The sequence below is a fragment of the Carcharodon carcharias genome, chromosome 1 (genome assembly GCF_017639515.1).
Source record: "Carcharodon carcharias isolate sCarCar2 chromosome 1, sCarCar2.pri, whole genome shotgun sequence".
Classification (NCBI taxonomy): domain Eukaryota; kingdom Metazoa; phylum Chordata; class Chondrichthyes; order Lamniformes; family Lamnidae; genus Carcharodon; species Carcharodon carcharias.
In genome coordinates, this window is record NC_054467.1 from 33593957 (window position 1) to 33607022 (window position 13066).

A 13066-nucleotide genomic window follows, 5' to 3' on the forward strand; every position below is an offset into this window, starting at 1 on the left:
ATGTTTGTGAGAGCTGGACCTAGAGGGAATCCCTTGGCAACACCATCTATTTGGGCAAACATGGTGTCATTAAAACTGAATTCAACTGCGTGAGTTGCTGAGTTCATAAGTTCAGTGAACATTGATTCACGCGATGGTGGTGGGTCTAGTTCACCATGACATAGTGCTGCAGCACAAATATCTATGGCTTCCTTAAGTGGAACATTGGTGAATATTCTAGCAATGCCAGATGAGCACATGGACACAGCATTGCTATTGATGTGGAAGTCCTGTATGGCCTTCACAAATGTGAAGGAGTCCTTCACCATGTTTGTGGAAACCTTGGTCAAAACGGGTTGTAACCATTTGCCCAACCATTTGACCAATTGCGTGTGCTGGATCAGCTAGGCACACTTTAAAGGATTCAGTGTCTTCAGTGGATGCTGGTTTGTGACAGGATAGTTGGGAGTAGAGGGGTTCGAACGCAGCAAATACCTCTTCCCGTTTGATTTGGAATGAAGACAAACCAAAAGTTCACACTTCAGTTGTCAAACGTGATTAACATTTTAATTGTCTGATCATTGAAAAGAATATATAATTTAATGAGCCAGTGGACTATAATGTCAAACACAGCTTTATGTTTAGGAAAGACCTTAAATCTTCAGATTGTTGCTTTGCAGTGAGAACTGACTGGCTGAGGATATGTAACTTCCACCAGTAATTCAGTGGAAGCTACAAAATAGAAGATTTTGAACAATCTCGTTGAATGAAATGGTAGAAAGCTGAGCTGTTATAGGCCTATTACACCAAGAACTATGTTGGTTTCTCATGTGGTCTTTGCTTTTTAGATGTATTTTACAGATCACTATCAATATTCCTTTGAAAATTACTAATTCCTGATCTACTTATGTATAATTTGGTTATTTCTGTTTCTTGCTCCTTTTTTGAAAAACAGGATTATGTGGGTTCCTCTGTAATGCTTAGGAAACTGAAATCCCTTGAAAATAGGAAACCACTTTAATTGTTTTTTTAGGGCATATTCAATCTGACCATGATGCCCAGAAGTTATCTAATTTCTAAATATCCTCAGAATGGGTTTTATTGGCTCTTTGATATCTTTTTGATCTCTAAGCCATTTCAGATAAAGACACATGAGAAGAAACAACTACTTAGGTCATTTGTCTTTGTTCCATTAGCCATAAATTCCACCCTTTTGGTGAACAGTGTGTTTGGAGTGACATTTCAGCTGAACAATTTTTTTTAAATTAGAAAAATACACTGGTATACCATCAATTATATTTCTTTATAATTTGCTTCTGTATTTAGAATTTTGATGATGAACTAAATGTGTATGTGTCAAATGTCACCAAGGTCGCCTATTTCTATTATTATTTTAAAATTTCTTTCCATCCATTGTTTTATCTCCACATTTTAGCCTATTTCGATCCCTTCCCCCCCACCCCACCCCCACTAGAGCCATTAGTCATCCTGCTTTCTACCCTTAATGTCACCATTAGCATATCCTTTAGCTAATATCATCACCCATCAACACCCCTTTTCACCTTTTGTTTATGACATCTTTGGCAATCTTTCCTTTGCCTCCACCTGTCACTGGCCCTCTATCCCACTCCACCTGTCCCACCCCTTAAACAGCTTATATTTCACCTAATTGCTATTTCTTTTTAGTTCTGATGAAGAGTCATATGGACTCGAAATGTTAACTCTGTCTTCCTCTCCACGGATGCTGTCAGACCTGCTGAGTTTTTCCAGCTGTTTTTGTTTCAGATTTCCAGCATCTGCAGTATTTTATTTTTATCTTTGCGCAGCACTGATGGGTTAATAGCTGTAATTTGGAAACATGCTTTGGTATATCTAGGTGCACAACTTTTGCACTCTCTCATCCTAGTTTCCCCCCTTGAATGGCTCCTATCTTTGCTCCAAGTCCAGGGGGCTCAGACTTGAGCATAGCAGATTTAGCCATTCATCACGAGGTATTGCTTGATCACTTTAAGTGTAATTGAACTTCATTCTCTTCTCTGCCAAAACCATCAATTGTTCACAATTATCCTGGTTCGCAAAGATATCCACTGGGTTCCTTTTTCCACAAAAAACCTTCACCTTAAACCCCTCTCCTCTGTCTATTCCACCCTCATATTCAACAAGCGCAAAGAACTCGTGGATTTTTTTGTCACTAAAGTTGAGATTATCCATTCAGCTGTTTCTGCTTTCCCCTTCCCCACCTCCTCCCAGGATTCTCCTGCACAGCCCTCAACCTACATCTTTCCCTAATTTCTCTTACCTTCCTTAATAACGTCATCAAGCTCATCTTGTCCACAAGACCCACCTATTGGTCCTCCTTGATCTTTTCCCCAACTAACTCTCCTCCTTGACCTTATTCCTAATCGACCCTCCTCAAAAGATGCAAACTATCGCCCCATTTCCAAACTCCCCTTCTCTCAAGTCATTAATCTTGTTCTCGTCCAAATCCAACCTCACCTTTCCCATAACTCTGTTTAAATCTCTCTAATCTGGTCTTACAGTGGCACTGAAACAGCCCTAATCAAAGTTTAAAAATTACTCCTCTCTGACTGTGACCATGATGCACTAGCCCTCTTTATCTTTCTTGGGCATGATCTCTATGAAGCCTCTGCATTGATGATTCCCTAATGACTTTGCTCTGTTGCCCAACTCAGTGGGACTGCTCTTGCTTGATTCCATTCTTAGCTATTTAGTTGTACCCAGAACATCTCCAGCAGTAATGTTTCTTCCTGCCACTATATTGTTACTTCTACCATCCCCCAGAGACCTATCCCAGGCTCCCCCTCTTCCTCATCTACATGCTGCCTGCTCCTTGGTGATATCATTGGCAGATACGTGGTCAGTTTCTACCTGTGCACTGATGACATCTAGCTCTACCTCTCAACTGTCTTGGCATTATGTCTGCTCATTTGACATCTAGTGGAAAGGGACTGGGAACAAAGTTGGAAGATATTGGGTTGACTTTCTGATATGTTCCTGCTTTTGATTGATATTGCCAAATGAGTGGTCAACATGGTAGAGGCTATTGGCTTGGCAGTGGCAGGTAGCCAATTAGGTCCAATAAAGGGCTAACTGGGGGAAGTTGATAGCACCAATGGGATTTTCCTGCTGGCAGACAGGCCCCCTCACCACTGAAGCCAGAGCCCAGAAGATAACTGGAGGCAGCCTCCCAGTGGAAGGATGGGGGGGCCATTGGCTCCTCTTCTCAATCATCCCAACATGAACCTGCTAGGATGCAACTGCCATAGCAATTGGCCATCCTATGGAGGAGTTACCCCTCCACAATGATGGTCTCTCAGCTGTGGCTATGCATGATTTTTAACTTTTAAGAATGCTGCAGAGTACCACCATTTTGAGGTGCCTTCGCAGTCTCCTGCCTGCCTCAGCAATGCCCACCTCTCCTGATGATTGCTAGCTGTGGGCCCTCTTATTGGCCCTCCCAATATCTTGGTCTGCCTATTGATCTCAATTGAACAGGGTCCTGGAGGCTGCTTATTAATTAACCATTTCCTTTAAGATTGCAGCCAATGTTGAGCCACGACCACTTCCAGGTTCCCAACCATGAGTTAAGGCTGACATCAGGATCGCGACTCAACCAGGAAAATTCAGCCCCCAGTCTTCAATGAGCCAAAATTTTGTCCAATTAGCATTGGAAAGGCTAGTGCTGTTTTTGCCTCCATCACAACTTCCATGCCCTTGCCACAAATCTCTCTCCCACCATCATTTATCAGGCTGAACCAGCCTGTTTGTAACCTCAACTCCCTATTCAAACCTGAGAGGAGTTTGAAACTTCATTTCCTCTTGCTCTCTCTCTCTCTCTCTCTCTCTCTTTCAAAGGCTGTCAGCTTCCAACTCTAACATTGCTGAGCTTCACCCCTATCTTAGCACATTTGTGCTTGAAACCTTCATCCTGCTGTTGTCCCTTCCAGATCTAACTATTCCAATGCTCTCTTGCTTTGTTCCTCATCCCCTACAAACTTTGCATTCACAATTCAAAACTCTGCCTCCTGTAACCAATTCACACACCCATTGTCCTTGTTGGCATTATTAGTACCCCAGTACCTCAAACTCAAGATTTACATCCTAGTGTTTAAATCCCTCTCTACTCTAACCTCCAGCAGTACACCAGCCGTCCTCATGAGCTCTGTGTTCCTGATTTTCAACCTTGTTTGTATTTTCCTCTTCCTTCACCCTATATTCTCTCTACCCTGGTTTTTGCTGAAAATCTACCAGGTTCACCAGTTCTGAGATTGACTTTGAATAGTGAACTTCAGTACATAATAGCTTCTTAAGATGGATTTCCCTGCAAGACAAATGGAAAATAAAAGATAAAGCAAAAAATGCTGGAAATACTCAGCAGGTCTGGCAATATCTGTAGAGAAAACAGAGTTAACATTTCATGTTGATGACCTGACCGTTTTGCTTTTGGAAAATAAAACATTGAGGAGACAGAACTTAATAGACATGAAACTCTGAGGCACTTAAAAGAAAAATAGTGTCCCAGTAGGTTAAGCTATAGTGGATTATGAAAGAGTCCTTTTGTATAGTACATAACTTACAAACAAAATTAATTTTATAGGATCTTTTATGTCCAACATGGAGCATCGGCCTATGTTTTTCTGTTCAAATCCTGGAGTGGGACTTGATCCCATAACATTCCAACTCAGAGGCAAGAGTGCAACCAACTGAGCCACAGCTGGCACCCAAAGCATGAGCCAACCCCTCACAGCTGATGTTGGTGAACAAAGACTTATCTCCTCATTGGGGAATTGAGCCTCGGTCTCACTTGTGACAGGAGGGATACTAATCACTATACTAATGTATAGAGGACAGATATGATTAATAAGTCATGCATGGCACATAGGCGAATGGTTTGCTGACCTACGAATACTGCCTACAATGTTTTTCTATTGCGATGTTTCTGTTAAGTACATTAAATTTTCACTTTAATTGAGTTAATTGTGCTTGTTATTATTCCTGCAAGAAAGGGTGGAGACATGATGGGATACCATTAAATTTAGTCATTTTAGTTTAATTTTATTGATGGTTAAAGTAATAATCCTTGTGTTTGTTTTGGTCTTAACACTGGACTGCTTGGATACAAGTAAAGATTCTTAAGGAACTATTTTTAATTTATGTACATTGAAAGAGAAACATTTCAAGTCAGTTAAATGTTGTCTCAATCATTTGAGCATGTTGGTGTATTTGACCAGAATGGAAGGTTAAATGTTATGGTGCTGTGAGATGTTATAACTGCAATGTGTAATTTCTCAAGTTACTGAAAGATAGCCACAGTGTGTTTCTCAGCCAATGAAATTCACTGAGCATCCAGCACTATTTTCTGCAGGTCCCTGGTGGACTCTCCATGACTTCGTTTATGTTGTTAGTTGCCAGTTTGGACTGAGTCCAGTGTTTCCTTTTCAGCTGATGGGTGGCTTCCGAGCTGACCAGTGCTGTGACTGTGATTTGGGGGTTTGTATGTGCACTGAACTTTGATTGAAGCAACTGTTTACAGCATGTTGCAGCAAGTCCTTGCCAATATATGTGATGCTTTCTCCGCCCCCGGAGTATGTCCCATTGGGGCACTGATGTAATGGTGGTAAGAGTACCTGATGCTTTTTAGGCTGAGATTTTCTTCATTTTTAGTAGCAAAGCCTCTGTCAGTGGAAGTATGTTCTAGCTGCCTCCACGCCCAGGGACGATAAAATTAAGAACCAGCACTTCTTGGAAGTGAATTCTGCTTTTTTGTTAAAGGTACTTTGTAAATTCAAGAATTTTGGAAAAGCCCGAACAGGTTTTTGTGATGAATTTGTAGAGCTTTTATTTTGTTTCAACATAGATTTGTCCTGGAAATGTTACTTAACTTGCATGGATTTTATTTTTGATCCTATGCACGATTGCCTAAATGTGCAAATGTGTAGACAAGGGATAGTTCTGAGACAAATATGAATTCAAGTGCTTTAACTAAACTGGTTAGTAATAGGTGGAGTTTGGCAAGTAGGATTGCACTCTCTATGAAACATAAGCAATTGCTAAGTAAAGTGGATTGCCCTAAAAATGTTGAAGTAGAATGTGATTGTGACGGCATGTTCTGTACATTTAAACGTCTACTAACATATTCAGAGTTAATTGTGGAGGATGGAGGAGAAGAAAATTTCTTTTTGGAAGTTTTTTTTATTTTCTAAACTATAGATTTAGATTTTAACAATTTTTAAAATGGCTATAGTGTACATACTGCTCAGGAGAAAACATCCACCCACATCCTGTGCAACATTGCTTTGTGGGTGTTGTTGGTGAACTTGATTGTTTTCTCAGCAAAGAGGACCAAGAACTATAATCTTTAATTCTGGCGTTGTGAACTGTTTGGTTGAAGTATTTTGAGGTATGAATCGATTTAACTTCCAAATTGCTTATTTTTTGTGTGCCTTCAGTTAAATGCTCTTTGCTTTGTACAGGTTAATTTTATATATTTGACATTGTGAAGCAGAGGTTTGTGTACGGGGGAATGAAGTGGTTTGATCATGCACAGTGTGACAATATGCTAAATTTCTGGGCTCAGAAAAGCTGTCCACCTTATCATAATTTTATATTCATCCTCTAATTGAAATTAAGGTAATTTTCTTCTTCTTACTCTTTCCCAGCATGATCCTTTGTGCCCGCGATTAGTAAAATAAAAATCCTATTATTGACCAGTTAACAAGCAGATTGTTCTACATTAGCATGTTATTGCTTCACTGAGCTCATTCAAACGAGAGTGAAACTTCAAATCATATTGGAACACACTGTCTATAACCGTAGATGAATCTAATTTTAAAAATCTGCAATTGGATCAAAGAAACTGCATACCATATTCTGCTCCTCACCTTATTGCAATTGTCAATAGATTGTGCTTAAAGTGGAAATGCAAACTTTTCTTTGTTTCTGCAGCATAATCACAATTTTGGGTGCAAAATAGTTCTGCAAATATTACAGTTTCAATAAAGCAGTATTTCAATTCCAGTTGTTTTAGTGCAGACTTTTCAGCGGTTGTTTTCCCAATCATCAGCTTGTGTTGACTCATCTGGTGAATTGTAGATTGCTTTTTTGTCACTATTTGTGCTGACATCTAAGAAGAAAATCTAACAATGTAATATTAATGTTTTTAATAGAGCCTGGAAAAAATGTTCTGAGGAACTGCAGTGCCCTTTTGGTTGAAGTTTGTTTAGTCGAGAAGTGGGAGGGATTAGTTGGATCTCTGACGTAGATGATTTTGCTAATGTGAAAGCTAATGCAATTTGCAGAGGAATAGAACTTTCAAGTTTCCCCTTAAAAGCTTGATAAATTGAGAGTGTTGTGTGATTGATTTATATATTTTATATATACATTAACACATGCACATATAATGTAAATTCTGTGAACGTATAAATGTTGTGGAATGTATGCTTATAAAAAATACTGCAGCTTGTTTGAGCTCTTGGTCCAGTTTATACACATGAATCCTATGCATAGATTTGCATTTGGTATTCATGAGTTTCATTCAAAATGTGCTTATAGCATCAGTGAGATATGAGCTAAACAAGTGCTGCTAGCACTTACCTGCTAAGTAAAGCAGGTTTCCTAGGGTAAGTTAAATATTTATGGTGAAATAGTTACGAATGTCCAGATTATAAGTTCTACATTATTCCGTGAATTTTTTATTGATTTGCTCGCATCATTTTATTTTCATGTTCCCATGGGTGACACTGCAAAGCTCCATTTTATTGCCACGCTCTAGTTGTCCTGAGGAGCTATTAGTGAGTCTTGTCCTTGAGCCATTGCAGTGTTCTGACAATGGTATTATGCAGGGTATTCCAGAATTTTGACTCAGTAGTGATGAAGGAATTTAATACATCCAGGTCAGCAAGGAGAGGAATTTGAAGCTGATGGTATTCTCATGATCTAGTTGTTTTTCTGCAGGTTGTAAGATAAATGGGACATCCTGTAGGGAGTAGATACTTGTAATCACAGTGTGCTGGCGGTAGAGAGGTTGAATATTGAGTCCAGTGGCAGGGATTTCCCTTGAGGAATGCTCTGTTTAGGGTGATGTCAAGCTGCTTGAGTGTTACAGCAGCACCCATTCAAATGAGTGGAAATTCTAATCATAGAACTGTTGACTTGATCTTTGTTGATCAGTGGTGGGCAGCCTGCTACATGCGGCCCATCAGAGTTCTTAGTGTGGCCCGTGAAACATTTTGTTGACTGTTGCCCATGCGCAGGGTTGCCAGATTCAACTTTTCTCTGTCTGCGTAAATTTTTTTCCTACCGGTATTGCTAAAGTGATATGCGCGCAAAGTAAGGGCACGTGAAGTGAGGTGCGTGCTGTTTGCACACAACATTGACTGAGAGCCGTGCCCTCCCTCTGCCTCCAATCGAAGTGCCGCTACAGTTCAATTGGCACAAATTCTAGGTATGCAAGTGCAGTTAGCAAAATTACCCTGTCCTGGGAGACCATCTTGGTTACGACATCGGTGAATGTGGGAGGTTGTGTTTTTTTATGTTGCTGTTTCTGGTCATTTTCTATTAATTATATAATGGATCGCACATGCCAGATTGTCAATCTTGCGGCCCACTGAGATGAAGGAGGGCCACTCATGCGGCCTACTCACTAGCCTAGATTACCCATCACTTGTAGACGCTGATGAAGTTTTTGAGCCGTCAGGAAGTGAGTCAGGCATCAGAGTACCCAAGACTCTGCCCAACTCTTGGAATTGCTTTGATGTGGCTGGTTGACAACTGTAGAATTAGGTTGATCTGTAAAGTTTTTAGTTTTCCTTCATTTTGGAACATATCTTTCTTTCTTTTCGTCTCCTGTGTCATCAAAATACAGACTACCAACAAGACCATTGACTGTCTGCTCCTCTAGTCACATATCCTCTAGAAACTCCTCCACAAACATTGCTGAGCTTGATCCAATTTTTCTCGTTTTTGTTGAGTCGCCGGCACTGTAGTTAAGCTGCTGATCAATGGTGGTTCCTAGGATATCGATGGAGGACTTGGTGATGCTAGTGCTATTAAAGGTCATGGGAAGTGGGTGTTTTCTATTGGAAAGATGTGGTGTTAATGTTACAGTCCACTTGTGTGCTCAAGCCTGAATATTGTCTGGGTTCAGTTATAGGCTGGTATGAGCTGTTTTATTTTTGGAATGTTTGAGAATGAATCTGAACATGTTGAATCATAATTGAATAGCTCCTGACCTTATGTTGGAGGAAAAGCGATTGATGAAGCAACTGCTGACTTTTGGGTGATTACTTCCATGAGGAACACCGGCAGCAGCAATGATTAGTTTCCAACAGCCATGACCACCTTCCTTTGGAAGGTATGACTGTAGTCACTTCGGGGTTTTCTCCATGACTTTCGCTGCCATAAGGTTTGCTAGGGCTCCTTGGCATCATAGTCAATTGAATGCTGCCTTGATGTTTAGGGTAGATACTCTCACCTCTCCGCTGTCATTTTAGCTTCTGTCCACATCTTGATCAAAGCAGGTCTGGAGCCAAAATGGTTCCAGCAGAAGACTCATCCATCACGAGGTGGGCAATAATCAATCTTGGCAACCCCATTACATAATTTATCAGTAGAAGATATAAAAGGCTGAGTCTTCCAAAATGCCCCTCCCCCTCTCCCCGCCCAATCTCTTGCTTTTATTCCACTGCCCTGCACCTTCCCAACCGAGAAGAGTAGAGGTGGGACTGTCTTGTCAGATGGATCGGTCAGAAACTAGGTATTCCCCATGTGCGGGTCTACAATACACATTTAGTTTTTAATCTCTCTTTGGCACTCAATGCATTGGTCACTGTATCTGATTTGCAGTGTACTGATGTCATTGAATTGTGGTTACATTGAGTGTATTCAGGGTAATTCCTTTTTCAATACTGCAGGTCATTTAGGGCATTGGTTCTCAAACTTTTTTGGTTGAAGGACCATGTTTCAAATGAATTAGCAATCACCGACCTCCAGTTCAAATTATAATACTACATAATACTTGTAATACAAAGGTGCTGGATGTATAGAGTGTTTTAACGAAGCTTTTAAGAAAACAGATAATTACTTAGAATAGTAATTTAAGAACTATTACACCGATGTCGACAGTGATGAGACAGAGCAGACAAACCAGAGATAAAGGACAAGCGTAACTACTAACATTCTAGTGCCTGCCAACTGAAATGCTTTTAATGTGGTTAAAGATTGCTTGTTAATGACATATGTACGCAGTTGGTTTACATATCACATCCAATACAAATAACTGTTGGCCAAATCAGTATTACTAGCAGTTTCATCATACTTAGATGTTTAATAGGCTCAAAACAGGTTACTATTTTAGCTTTTTAAAAAACCTTCCCATAACTGTACCAGTTTCTTTCCCTCCAATCTAGTACTCACTTGAATGTGACATTCTCGGGAATGTTTTACTGACTTGTGCAAACCAAGCCCAATTTCTCAATGTTATTCAGTCATGCAAAGAATTTACATTACTGCAACAACATGGTGGAAGATTTAAGTAAATTGAACTGACAACTTTTCCATGATTACAAGAATCAAACTAACAGGAGATTAATATAAACAAAGTGCTAGAAATACTCAGCAGGCCAGGCAGTATTATAATGACACTTGTTAATTGCATTAGTACAAATTGAATGTATCCAAGTATCATGGCAGTACCTCCCACCAAAAGTAAATGCAAGATTCGCCACTGAAACCCATAGCAGCTGAGGAGTCCTTCACCGCAAAGAAGAGCGAGTATTAGGGAGCTTTGCAGGTGGACATCTTGTCAGCTACTTGAACAGGACTAACACAACTACTGCTAATTTATACAAAATGAATGGATTGCATTTTTTTCTCTTCCTTCTCTTTTTTCTTGTGTTTTTCTCTCTCACCTGGTGTGGAGTTTATTTTGCTGACCCTTGGAAAGTCTCTGTGGACCCAGTTTGAGAACCACTGATTTAGAGTGATTCTTTATTTCATCAATCCCGCAGCCACCTAAGATTTGGTGTAGTGACAGGTATTGGAGGTAGCTTGGTGGGTTTGTCCTTGCACCTTGCTTTCAGAAAAATGAAATCTGGAGGAATATGCAGCTCCCTTTACAGGAACTGTTAGGTATTTGCTGGTTTGCTGTATATCTTATATATCTGATTTATCTCAGAGCAATGCAGAGATGATAGATTCTAAATCTACAACAGGTTTATTTACAGTACTTCACAATATCTCAGCAATTACAGGATTTCGACACACATGCTCTCAGTTGGAATCCAGGTCTGTTTCTGGAATCTTCTGTCTGGTGCCAGTTACTTTAGCTCTCTTGCTCCATCCACAGGCTTAAGCAATCAAGTACAGTGAACACAGACCAACGTAATCAAACACAGATCAACTAAACCATTAAAACACTATGGGAACAGATTAAAAATATCATGTTTAGCAGAAGAACAAGAGCAACAGCGCTTTTTAATAATTTTTCAAGAGATATATACTATATTTAGCATTTAAAAATAGTTTATGATTTTGTGACTTCTTTGTGAAATTTATAATAGAGGCTATTACATAATACGTTTTATCCTGCCCATGTAACTGTTGACTTTTCTATGAAAGTGATATGTTGCTGTGACTATTCAAATTCATTTTTAGAACATTTAAAATGGTTGAGAAAATAATTTAAACAATTGCAACCAGAAAAGAACAGTTAAGTAACAATGTGCCTCAAGTTGACTGCCTTAAACTTTGTATAAACCTGAAATCTTCAAAACAGCTGAGGTAATATTTGTTCAGTTTGTATAAAATTAAAATCATTTTTATTAGTCATTGTAAGCTCTCCATTTTCACAAATCAAAATATACCTTGATGCTTCAAATTGCATCATATGGTTTGAACTGGCTACTGTATGAAAACCACATCAGGTTAGATTTTATATCCCAGTAGGGGTGAAAAGTGCCCTTTTGGTTTTAGAACGCCAGCCAACAAGTCTGATTATAAATCTGATGTGCCATCCTGATTATTTATCAAGTTGTACATCAGGATAACTTCTAATCATATAACCTCCCTATGGGAGCATTTTAGTATGGCTATTACTTTTGATGTTTTCATGCTATGAAGAATATTTCAATGAACACAAAATAGTGTCATTAATTATTGAAAGTTGCACTTTTGGTGTCCCCAGTAGTCATTTGTCACAATTGAGAAGTGACAATTTTCATTTGTTTATGTTATATAGCTGTCCCTCATTTAGCATTCTGAATGTCTTCTTAGAAAATGGCATGCTAAATGAAAACGTGCTTAAAGAAAAAAATCATCTTCTCACAAGAAAACATACAATAAGGGTGAATTACATTCCTGAGATGTAATTTCTAAATTAAAAACCTATTGGCTGCCTTGACCCTAATTGGCCTAAAAGTCCTTACTGACTCTTAATAATTTACTCTTTCAACAGGCCTCCAGCTTGCCGCCTCTCCTGCTTGCCATTTCCCTCCCTGACCCTCCCATTGTAGCTTACTGTTCTGACCTGCTCACCCTAGCCATCTCTTCCATCCTTCCTGCTCGTCACATTTCTCCCTGACGCTCCTGCTCGCCGCCCCACTGTTGCTCCATCTTGCTCTCCCATTTTCCTCTGCTGAACCCTTACCGTGAGTGAATGTCTGGACGAGGGGGTGGTGAGACAAGTTGCAAGTGGGAGGGAGCAGGAGGACGGGAAGCAGTGAGTGGGAGAGTCAGAGAAAGAAGCAGCGAATGGGGAGCTCGGGGAGGGAAGGGGTGAAGTGGCAGGTTTTTTTAAAAAGAAGACTGAGCATGCTCATTAGCTGCACTAAAATGAAAATGGCAGCATTGCTATTTGGGGAACGTCCTCATTCACCAACCTAGCTAAAATGAATATGTGCATTAGAACGTACTTTAAATGGGAAATACCTGTATTGTGACCTCAGTGGCATTGTTGTAAAAGTGTTTCACTTCTGTGATCGGTTTAAAGTGCTGGCATGGGTCAACAACTTTTTGGCAACAACACGGTGAGATCATCAAATGAAAAGTTCAGCCATTTAAAGCAGGAAGG

General features: G+C 39.8%; 1 protein-coding gene across 5 annotated transcripts in view; it reads left to right on the forward strand.

Moving 5' to 3' along the window:
* gab1 (GRB2-associated binding protein 1) overlaps nt 1-13066 on the forward strand; it is a 222751-nt gene that overhangs the window by 29934 nt on the left and 179751 nt on the right. The window contains exon 1 of one of the 5 annotated variants that reach the window (XM_041190716.1): nt 5530-5617. The exons of the other annotated variants lie outside the window; for them this stretch is intronic. Coding sequence (XP_041046650.1) covers nt 5588-5617 — 30 coding nt within the window. The 5' untranslated portion in view covers nt 5530-5587. Of the gene's footprint in view, nt 1-5529; nt 5618-13066 lie in introns of those variants that run through there. 5 annotated transcript variants of the gene reach the window in all.